Below are 12,327 nucleotides of genomic sequence, written 5' to 3' on the forward strand. Positions count from 1 at the left end.
TAATAGTAATTCACTTTTAACTTTAAACTAGGCGAACAATACTTCGCAATTTTTCTACTCTTACTATGCGCTGTTTTCTTTTTTTTCTCTTTGTTTCACTCACTCACGATGCAGCCGTTCCTAAAAACTTTTGATGGTCTTACATTCTCTTCGAGTTCACGAGATAATCCCGAGCATTCGGTCGAAACATTTCTCTTTCACAGCTGTAACGTACCAAGCCAATATATACGTCAATCGTATTTCTACTATTCTTATTAGGATTGTTGTTATTTTAAAAAAGCAAAGAAATATTATCAAAGATGTAATGATATATTGATCGTGATGCAAAAATGTCTTTTCTTATATGAATGATATAATTAATGATATAATTATACGAATAAAATTCCTTCGAATTTTCGAATATTTGTCGAAAATTAGTAATTTTAAAGAAGAACAAAGTGAAAATTTCTCGTTTATTTCAAAAGAAATTTCAATTTTCAAAAAGCGTTGAAAACACGTTTCGATCGAGAAATTTGAAAATTCGATCTTCCTCGAGAACGAGATCTGAAAACGAGAAAATTTCATTCGAATTCTGGAAAATTTAAAGTTTCCTTGTGCGCAAACTTCATTAAACACCATATTGACCGGAATTATTTTAATATTTACGTGTAATTTTCGAGTTTCGAGAAGATATCAATATCCCTGTACAGGGAGTCTCAAATAGGTTAATCAAAGTTCCCTTATAAACACTGTTAATCATATTTCGTAAACTTAATCATCCGTATTATATCTGTCCAATGGGATTTCACTTTCAGAGATATATTACGTCATAAATAAAATAAAATCACGTTTCGCTCAGAATCGCTCTTGACGGTTATTAACGTGCGATAAAGAAGATCTCTTGGAAGAGAGAACAAAAGTGAATTCGTAGTGAATTATTTCGAAAGTTTCTTAACTTTATCATACATAAGATATATTAAAGATTATTTAACAAACGTTCGATTTTATTATTATTAATTTCCAAGTTTTTTTTAAATTTATTTATATATATCCTCTAATCGTCCGATTTATTTCAACTCTTAATTGCTCAAATCAGAACCATTGAAAACATTTCATACAAAGCTCAAATACACAGTTCCACCATCATCTCCAAACTCTGCATTGTCCCAATTTCCAGTTCCTCTCTATTTGACCAGTTACATAGTATATATACACACATACACACATATATATGTATCTAAACGTATATATATATATGTGTATCTAAACGTTGCTTCGTTCCTGGTCTATAATTTCTCATCGAATTTTTCGTTCAATTTTTCGAAATCCAATCGCATAAATATTAAAACTCATTGAAAATCGTACGAATCGTTCAATTATTTTATTAAAATGCGAGAGTGTTTCGTTTGATTGTTTCTTCTAATCTTAACGGAATTTTCTTTCATCCTTGAAATGTTGTACAAATCTTGCTATGTACACTCTGAGCTTCAAAGATTCAGAAGTTTTAAACACATTTTATTAAAAATGGAAAACCGGCGCATGGAATAATATACCGGATACCATTCTCCAAACCGTGAACGTTGTAGATGAAACGCGAACAAGCAACGTTGTCATCCAGTTTACAACAACGTAACCTTTACGATGCTCGATCGGGAAGGAAGTTCGAAAACGCTCGGCCGAGAGAATTCTGCTCGATCGATAAGCGGAGGATCTCTCGTTGAGAAAATTTCATTTCGTCGTAGATTTCTCTTGATGACTCTTTTTCGTGATGGCGCGTTTTCCGCCATTTCCGTTTAACAGAATCTTAACAGAGAGACGTTTAATCTCGAAACGATCGCGCGAAGCGAAATTCTGTTACGTTCGAGTTTCGTCGAATGCAATCGTTGGAATGGCAATCGTCCTGTTAACGTCCTGATCAATCGGCCTTCGAGGACCGCCGTTAATCGTGTATGCAATTTACGGCAATCTTGAGGAATCTGCCCTGGAAAAGGGGAAATTGACCCCTTAGCCGTCGAGAAATTGGTTGGCTCGAAACTTACGAGTTTTTGGGCGAAAGTTTCGGTTGAAAGAAGAAAAAAAAGAATAGTAGCGTTGTTATCGCGAGACTCGATGAGATTCGAGATGAGACTCGTGTAGAACGTTTGCCCTTCCAACAGAGTTGACGAGGATTTTACTTTTGAGGATTTCTTTTAATTTCACGGATATTTTATCGTGAAAAGGAATTGAGAATCTTGCGCAAGGATTTTTTGAATTATTGTAGAGCTAACGTGTCGTGTCGCGATGTATGAGCTGCGAAAATAATAATGAATTCAACGAAAGAAACCAAGAGGCCAACTTTCCACACGTTTTAACTTTTCGAAGCTGTTGTTATTGTTATTATTTTTTTGCTCTCTCGTATCAGTTTATCGAATAGTTAAACTTCGAACTAACCAACTAACGACGATTCTTTCCACTTCTTACACTTTTAATCGTTTTAGGATTTACTAAAGGGATTTACTTAGGTTTTACTAAACGAAGTATCGGTTCATCGAACGAGATTTTTTCGAATTTATTGCAATATTTATATTTATATATGCGGTTAAAAATTATATTCAAAAAGTTGAGTTTATCTGCAAATCTATTTTACCTGTTCAAATTCGATTACAAAAATTTTTATACAACGGGATAAAGATTTTTATTATATTTTCCTTAATTAATTCTATTAATCAATATTTATATCAAATTATATGAGTTATAACACAATAATAATAATAATAATATAGTATTTCTTCAAAATAACCAAGAAATTCATCTCAACGAGTTTGTAACGATAATAAAAGCAGCCATAAAACTATATATATATAATAAAAACAGCCATAAACTATATATAGAATAATAATAATGTCAAGATATATATATATAATTTGCACAACAAAATTGTCCACGATATAAACTACAAGTTTCTCCCCATCTTGAAGCGTATAACGACGGTGCATTTTATTAACTGACCCGCATCGCGCCCAGTTTCGCAATTCGTCCCGCCCCATTGGGAATAGAGACGGTTGAGGAAGCGTGAGAGGCATTTGAATCGATCTAAATATCCCATCCGAATCATCATTCGATACCTGTCCAAGCATTCCACGCATTTTCAAACGCTCTTCTTTTTTCTTTTTTTTTTTTCTTTTTTCTTAAGTCACGCTCTACGTGTATCAATATTCCTAGTGACGCTAATAGCGTTGCAGTTTCCGTTCAACACGACGCGTATCGATCAATCTGCCAAGGATCGATTGGCAAGCTGAACCGGAATAGACGCGTTAATGGAGGATAAAAGAACGTTTGCTTCTTCTTTCTTTTTTCCCCTTCCCCTTTCTCACTCTTTCTCTCTCTCTCTATCTATCTATGTATATATATCTCTCTTTTTTTTTTTCTCCACGAGGCCAATTAGAAATCGACGAGTACCGACGGTCGATAAAATTGATGCGCGCGGGATTTCGAGAGGATGATATTGAATAATGACTTTGAAACGTCGAAAGTGGAAGTGGAAATACACGATATATATTTCTATATACGTGTGTCTGTGTGTGCATGTATTTTGGAGTCAGATTTTTGGCAAATTTGGCAGAATTTTGACGGGTCAAAGTTTCAATTTGAGGTTATGTATGGAAACGTATAGTTAGAGTTAGAGTACTCGCGGTGCGGAGCAGGGAGCTATTTTCAGACGGTTGTGTCACTTTCAACGTTATCGATTTGAAGCGGAATGAGATTAGAATAGAAATGGAAATTGGAATTTCGCGGGGGTCAATTAGAAATTGACGAGGATTGCAGCGACCCGTTCGAATATGCGCAAAATTGCCAGTGTTCACAATGGGAATATATATCGCGATGAAATTTCATCAAACGTGAATTTCTCGAATCGGATGTATATTTCGTGATTAAATTTTTTTTTAAGTACAAATATTTTAAATATCTTCGTGTAATTCGATATTGATATAATTTTTTTTTATTTTTTAGATAATTTCGAAGGGACAGGGAATCGTAATTGGCGATTAAATTACAAATTATTTTGTCGATTTGACAAATTTGATTTCGCAATTCGCAATGGCGTAAATGGCTCTCAATGGCTCAAATCTGAACGAGCGACATTGTGAAGATGTCAGTACAATATCGATATCGTCATTTGTTAATTGATCTCAGTTTTAACGATTTAAAATAAATTGATAAATTTGAATGAGACGGAAAAATGAACATTTAACACTGTTTTTCCTTCTTTCTTTCTTTCTTTTTTCTTTTTTTTTTTCATTCTTGTTTATTTTCGATCGCTTCTTCAAATTGCTTTTATCGAAGTTTGTCATTCGAAGAATATCACTTTTCGCACAGCTTTAAAGTTACTTCGCGAAAGGGATATCGTTTGAATAATAGCTTTCGTGTTTTTTTCTTCTTCTTCTTCTTTTTTAAAATTCCCTTCAACTAGAAATATCACGTACACGCAATAAATATCTGTTCGTTACAAAAATATCGTCCAAGAAATTCTTAACTAAGAAAAACTTAAAATTTGTCTCGAATCTTTTCACGATCAACTTTCATTGCTCAAAAATCTTCTCAAAAATACCTCGTTTATTATTAAATTACACGCGTAATAATACAATAATTCGAGCAACGCAACGCTTTCCAACCCGATCACCTATCATCGATTCTCCTCATTAATCAAAGCTTACCTGGTATGGGTGACAGGTGGACGTCTCGACCCAGGTGGATCTGCAAGCCGGTTTCGTGGCGCCAGCGGACAGTATCAGCATCGACTGGGATCGTAGAGCGACCCCCCTTTACTCTCGAGAGGACATCAAAGAACAGTATTGCATAACCAGCCGGCAATTGGACGCGGTCGAGAAGTCTGGGGGTGGGTTCTTCGGCTGCCTGTCGACCAGGGGCCCGTCGCCGTGCGCCTCTGCTAGAACCTCGATCCTCTCCGCCTGCGTGAGGAGCGTGCCCAGCGATGAGAACCTCTGCGACGCCCCCTACCCCCGCCGATCCCTCCAGATCATGTATCGTCAACCTTACCCGACCTACTCGAGGGGTTTCTCTCGTTACGATTTGGAGGACGAGGCTGACTGGATCGAGAGTTCCTACTTCAGGCGCAGACCGAGATCCTTCTGCACCGTGCCCGATCCGAAAAGGTGAGTAGTTTTAGACTTTGCCTAAAATTTAATAGTTGAGTAAAGTTGATTCGATAATTTATTGTTCGGCATAATTAATAATCAGAAGTAATTATAACTATCGAGGTTGTGCGAAAAGTAGATCTATAATAGCTACGAAAAAATTATTTTTAATTTTTTCAATTCGGTTAATGCCCAACTCTGGTTGTTTTGTTTATTGGTAACGAAAATGAGTAGTTTCAGGTTTTGCCTAAAATTTAATAATTGAATAGAGTGGTTTCGAATAAGGTTTCTTCGATAATTTATTGTTCAACGCGTAATTAATAATCGAAAATGATGTAAACTGTCGAGGTTGTGCGAAAAGTAGATCTATAATAGCTACGAAAAAATTATTTTTAATTTTTTCAATTCGGTTAATGCCCAACTCTGGTTGTTTTGTTTATTGGTAACGAAAATGAGTAGTTTTAGGTTTTGCCTAAAATTTAATAATTGAATAAAGTTGATTCGAATAAGGTTTCTTCGATAATTTATTGTTCAACGCGTAATTAATAATCGAAAATAATGTAAACTGTCGAGGTTGTGCGAAAAGCAGCTCTATTATAATAGTTACTATAAGAGTCCAATTCTAGTTGTTTTGCTTATTGGTAACGAAGATGAATAGTTTTACCTAAAATTTAATAGTTGAGTAGAATTGATTTGTTCTGATTGTTATTGGTAACGAAGGTGAATAGTTTTAGATTTTACCTAAAATTTAATAGTTGAGTAGAATTGATTCGATAATTTATTGTTCAACGTGTAATTAATAATCGAAAATAATTGTAAATTGTCGAGATTGTGCGAAAAGCAGCTCTACTATAATAGCTACTATATAGCCTGTTTGCTTATATTATATATAATAACGAAGATAAGTAGTTTTAGGTTTTGCCTAAAATTTAATAGTTGAGTAAAGTTGATTCGATAATTTATTGTTCGGCGTAATTAATAATCAGAAGTAATTATAACTATCGAGGTTGTGCGAAAAGTAGATCTACTATAATAGCTACGAAAAAATTATTTTTAATTTTTTCAATTCGGTTAATGCCCAACTCTGGTTGTTTTGTTTATTGGTAACACAAAGCTGAGTAGTTTTAGGCTTTACTTAAAATTTAATAGTATTAAAATTTAATAGTTGATTCGAATAAAGTCATTTCAATAATTTATTGTTCAATGCGTAATTAATAATCGAAAATAATTGTTGAGGTTGTGCAAAAAGCAGTTCTATTATAATAGCTACTATAATAGCCAATTCTGGTTATTTTGCTTATTGATAACGAAGGTGAATAGTTTTAGGTTTTACCTAAAATTTAATAGTTGAGTAGAGTTGATTCGATAATTTATTGTTCGACGCGTAATTAATAATCAAAAGTAAACAGTCGAAGTTGTATGAAAATAGCTACGAATAAATTATTTTTAATTTTTTCAATTCGGTTAATGCCCAACTCTGATTGTTTTGCCTATTGGTAACATAAGATCGATGTATGGTTTCGTATAACGAGGAGTATTTGAGCGATGAAGGTCAATACCTATCGCCTGGGTTCAAAGAAGGTCGTGTGATTAAGTTGTTTGTGCGGTAAGTTCGTGTGATAATCCTTTATATAAGCGTTCTGTTGCTCGGAGACGATCTTTCGAACATAATAATTGTTTAAGTTTTAGCGTATCTTTACCTGTATCCGGTTCAAATAGTGCAAAGTTGATACATTTTAAGAGGAAAAGAAAGAAAGTCTTCTGAGATTTTTCTATCGGTAAGGTCATTTACCTTGTCGTTCAAAATTCTTTTTGCGTTTTTCAGAAATCGATCGTCAAATGATTTGATATTATTATTACACTTTTGCATTGGATATTAATTCGAAAAATATTTTATATCGAAGTAATGATACATGTAAATCTTTTTGATCCAGGCCAAGTGGGCCGATACTTATGGAGTTTAGATAGTACATATGGAAGTGGATTGGAAGATTATCAAGGCGATAGAAATTAAATGGACGAAAGCCTATTTAGGATTGAAGTAATATGCTTTACGCTGTTTCATGGATTATTTCAAGTTGGAAAATAGCTCGAGCGATTCCGTCATTATGAGACGGCAGGATGCGACAAAGTGTCTCAACTTGATTTTCGCTTATTCCTTCCAAGATGTCGTTCAGATCTTCGATTAAATTATGGTAATCCAAGCGACATTATCTCAAATTGAGAAATTCACCCTGAGATCCACGAACTCGGAATATACTTTTTGAAAAGTTATCGAATGGAATTAACAACTCGAAGAGATTGAGAAATGAAAGGAGAATTCTTATGAATGACGTGACACATTAAAATAAGAAACATTTTCGAAGAATCGATTATGATCGTTTTTTTGAAAAATTGGGAAATTCACCCTGAGATTCACGAATTTGGAGTATATTTTTTGAAAAGTTATCGAATGGAATTAACAACTCGAAGAGATTGAGAAATGAAAGGAGAATTTTTATGAATGACGTGACACATTAAAATAAGAAACATTTTCGAAGAATCGAGTACGATCATCTTTCAGAAAAATAACTTTGGAAATATATGTAATCATACATATATATGTAATCATATGACACACGTGTACATAGAATTAATTTTCGTCAAAAATAATCATTTCGACGTAATTTTTCATTTCCTTGCAAAAATTTTTCTTTATATCGAATATCGAGCGACAGACATAATTGGGTTTCGTCAAATTTTTTTTGTTCGATTGTAATTTATCATTAGAATTTTTTCCAGGAAAAAATTAAATTAAACAACAAAAATTCCATCGATCATTTCCACATTATTCTAGCTACCTTTTCATTTATAACCACGGATTTAATCCCTGACGTGCTCGCAGCTGTCACGAGTTGACGTAGTACGTTGACCAGCCTCTGACTGGTCGCGTTCGCGTTAAAAAAAAAAAATAATAATAACAGTAAAAAAAATTAAAAAAGTATAAAACCCAGAAAAAAATCGAAATATATATATATAAAAAAAAAAAAAAAAAAAAAAGAAAAACAAGAAAAAAAAGGTAAAAAAGGAAAAACCCCAAAAAAAAACCAAAAAAAGTAAAAAAAAAAAAAAAAAAAAAGAAAAACAAGAAAAAAAAGGTAAAAAAGGAAAAACCCCAAAAAAAAACCAAAAAAAGTAAAAAAAAAAAAAAAAAAAAAGAAAAACAAGAAAAAAAAGGTAAAAAAGGAAAAACCCCAAAAAAAAACCAAAAAAAGTAAAAAAAAAAAAAAAAAAAAAGAAAAACAAGAAAAAAAAGGTAAAAAAGGAAAAACCCCAAAAAAAAACCAAAAAAAGTAAAAAAAAAAAAAAAAAAAAAGAAAAACAAGAAAAAAAAGGTAAAAAAGGAAAAACCCCAAAAAAAAACCAAAAAAAGTAAAAAAAAAAAAAAAAAAAAAGATCGCGTTTCTCGACAGTGACAAACGATAAAGAAGGAAAGATTCTTACCGACTCGTGGACCGCTCGTAATTGGTTAAATATCGTATGGGAAAATTTAACACCGTGCCGTTTGCTGCATAACGACGATAATATTCGTCTGTACGTGAAAGTGGTTCACCGCAGACCGATGAAATATCTCATCGTTCACGGTGCCGCGATTCGAAGGCGCAAATATATTCCGAAACGGTGGCAGAGAGGAATTAAACCAGGTGGAACAGGGACGGTAAACTGCACGGTATATCCCCGGTAGAATCTTAAGAAGGATAGCAGCTCGCTAAGTTTCGCTTCCTTTCCTTTCCTTCGAACTTTCACTCGCGCGGCTCCACTCGAACGAAACTTCGTTACGGGGCCGATTTTCGCGAGGGAAAACGAGGGTTTGACGGCGTGTTCAAGGGGGTTCCGTTTATTTCTGATTGCTGTCGCGTAGAAAGAGAGAGAGAGAGAGAGAAACCTTGGTTGGCGTTGCTTCAAGGCCGTGGCCGATCGATGGAAAATTATGTTCCCCGAGCGTTCTACGCTGTATTTAGACATTGGTTACGCGTCGATGCGAAAAAGTGCGGAAATAAATGCAGACACGTGACCGACATCGATTTTTTTTTCTTTTTTTTTTTTTTTTTTTTTTTTTTTTTTTTTTAATTGTTGCGTGAAGCGTAGAATCGAATGGTGTATTTATACTTTGCAATCGGTGAGTGGCGAAGGATAGATTACATTTGGATGGATTCGTAAATAATAATAATTAGATTTTGTTTATACTGTTTATATTTCTTATTATTTAGAAAAAAAAATTCTATATTTCGATATCTGGCAGCGATGGTATCTCCATTTCTTCGTTTCTTCTCCGTGAATGGTAGCCAATACAGTTTACAGCACAATTTATATCATTTTAATACAATAAAAAATTCGAATAAAGTGAAGAATAAAATGTTGTAAAATAAATAAATTAAAGCTAGAAAGAAAATTTTCGTTAAATTGATCTTTCATTTTTCTAACCTGATTAGAAAAGTAACCAGTTAATCTGTTCTGCATATTTTCTCTTTACATTAGATAGGAATGCAGCAACGATGTAGAGGAGGAAACGACGTAATTATCTGTTATTTTCAAATAAAATCGATCGAAGAGAAGAGCATAAAAACCTGCAAAACGACTTCTTATTTCCCCGGCATAAAGCTTTCTTAAGCGGATGTGGTAATCTGTAAAGCGACTTGTTATTTTTTTTAAACGAACCTTTCACGACAGAATGTAAAACCGGCTGCACATTTCCTCAAAACAAGCCTTCCTCGAAAGAAACATTAAATCTCACGGAACAATGAAAAAAGCAAAGCTATCGTATCTAACGTTAACGTTGCCCTAATAAAATCAATATCTTCCTCTTTCAAAAAAAATTACAACGACGTCTCTCCTTAATCGTGAAATTAATTCTCGCCAACTCGAGGAAAAATTAAAATGGCGACGAAAGAAGAACACGAGATTAACTGAATTTAAAAAAATTAAAAACGATCCACATATTAAGGACAGAACGAAGATTTGTGAAGCTTATGAAGATAAGCATGGATTTTTTCAACAACTCGAGTATTTTCAAATTTCTAATAATAATAATAATAATTCATAATTGCTTTTCCAGATCCAAATCTTAAGAGATCCAACCCTCTCTTAATTTGCATTTTCACGTAAAATAATGATTGGAGGAAAAACAAGGCAAGGGGCGACAATCTTCTAGATCAGATCAATTAAAATGGAATAGAATAAAACAGAATCCAATGATACAACAACGATACAGTTCTTCGCATCGGAGTCAAAATCATTCACAGTCGTCGTTCACTCGTAACATAAATAATCTCATAATACAATTTTCTTAGTAGATGACAGATCCTAGAAGTAACAGCATCAGTTCAATTAACCATATTCGAAGTCTCATTTAAACTTTCGATAAAAGCCAGGACAAAATGTTAGCTCTTCCACCGACAGAATTAAAAATGGCGAATTAAAAAACGTAGAATCGTCTCTTGATCGCGAAATTAATTTTCACTGTACTCTTCCGATGCAACGATCCAACAGGTGTCGCGGAAGAACGTTTCATAATCGCGTGACAATGCCGTTAACGATCTAAAGAAACCGCGTCGCGCTTTTTTACCAACGGACGACATTAGGACATGGAAGGACACGCGGTTTAATTAACCGATAAATAGATTTATTCCGGATTTCCTTTCTTTTTTTCCTCTTTTTTTTTTTTTTTTTATTTGAAATACAACATTATAGATATCGCCACGCGCTCATACATTCTCGTTTCCATTGTTGCCGGGCAGAAGGCGATCCTCACGTGTGACAGGCATTATCTTAGGGGAAAAGTGGGTGACGCCAGCCGTTGCTTCTGCGACGGTGCAACAACGACCCAGATAAATTGCATTTAGTCCCCTGGCTGGCTCTCGAGGGTGCCGTAATAACACCGACGATCATACCTCTCTCTCTCTCTCTCTCTCTCTCTCTCTCTGTCCTTCCTGCTCTTTCCAATGTAAATTTTCTCTTCTCGTTTCCTCCATCTTTGGTCCAATCGAGGGATACGCAGTTTTATTCGTATTTATTCGTATTTTATTTTCCTTTTATTAGGCTTGATCAGAGCGAAAGTTAATTTTCGGATAAGGATTAATTTTGTTCCAACTCGAGTCTTTCTTCTTCTTTTTTTTTTTTTTTTTTTTTTCAACTGTTTTCTAAAACTTCTCTCTTCCCGTACGCCTCGCTTTGATCCAATATTTGTGAAACAATATTTGACCAGCCCGCTTTGTTTTTCTTCGACGTTAGGATATATTCAGTTGTCTTCTTCACAAAGGTGCGTCTTTTCTTCTTTCAGAGGTGTGTTTGTTGTCTCTTAAAATATCCTAGTCCCCCTCCCCGCCCCCTTTTTTTTCTCTTTTTTACGTCTTTGAAGCATAGGGAAAGCATTTGCGGCGTGTCGTGACGCTGTTGCTTCAAAGAAATGCCGAGATTCATGCATCCTATATACGGAAATCATAGCGACAATCCAGATTACTCGCGTTACATTAATTAATCATTCATTTTCTTTTTCAATGATAGATTAATTGGGGATGATCAAAGATTCATTGATTAGAAACAGATAATTCTGATTTTTTGAAAGTTATCCATCTTTGGATATACAAAGTTTACAAATTTAAAAGTGATACATTATTTTATTATTATTATTCTTCTTTTTTTTTATATTGCTTCCTCGTGACAAAACAGATTTTCCCTTTTTCCCTTTTAATTATATTAGAAAGTTCGATAAACGATTATGAGAATCGAAAAATTGCAGGCCAGTTAATAGTTGACCAGAATTGGAGCATTAACTTCGTTGAAAAAGTAACTAGTTAAAAATCTCGAGCAAAGTTATTTCGAGTTATTATATATTATACTCGATCTCGTTTTTCACGTGATCGTTCTCCACTACAATTATTTTATGATTATTATTATGTTTCGAACGATAAATTATTAAATTATTAAATTTTCGCTGATAGATACAACGATATATGTTACACGCACAATTGCAAAACGAGATTGAACAAATAATCGAGAAAAGATTCGAAAAAAAGGAATATAATTTTATTTAATATTTAGGGAAGGGATGGAAGAATGGTGTACGAGATTTTCTCTTTTTCGTAGATACACGTGGCTTCCAGAGGACGAGGAGTCGACGAAGTTGGAGGGTCCTCGGCCGGTGTTGCCCCCGGCGCCGCCCCCGCCCGCGTCG

At 34.2% G+C, this 12,327-nt stretch overlaps 1 protein-coding gene across 1 annotated transcript in view; it reads left to right on the forward strand.

The window, feature by feature from the left end:
• LOC102673287 overlaps window positions 1-12,327 on the forward strand; it is a 64,177-nt gene that overhangs the window by 13,573 nt on the left and 38,277 nt on the right. The window contains 2 exon segments of the mRNA XM_031509756.1: window positions 4,690-5,132; window positions 12,240-12,323. Of these exon segments, the coding sequence (XP_031365616.1) occupies window positions 4,690-5,132; window positions 12,240-12,323 (527 nt within the window).

Source organism: Apis dorsata, unplaced genomic scaffold (genome assembly GCF_000469605.1).
Source record: "Apis dorsata unplaced genomic scaffold, Apis dorsata 1.3 scaffold_172, whole genome shotgun sequence".
Taxonomy (NCBI): domain Eukaryota; kingdom Metazoa; phylum Arthropoda; class Insecta; order Hymenoptera; family Apidae; genus Apis; species Apis dorsata.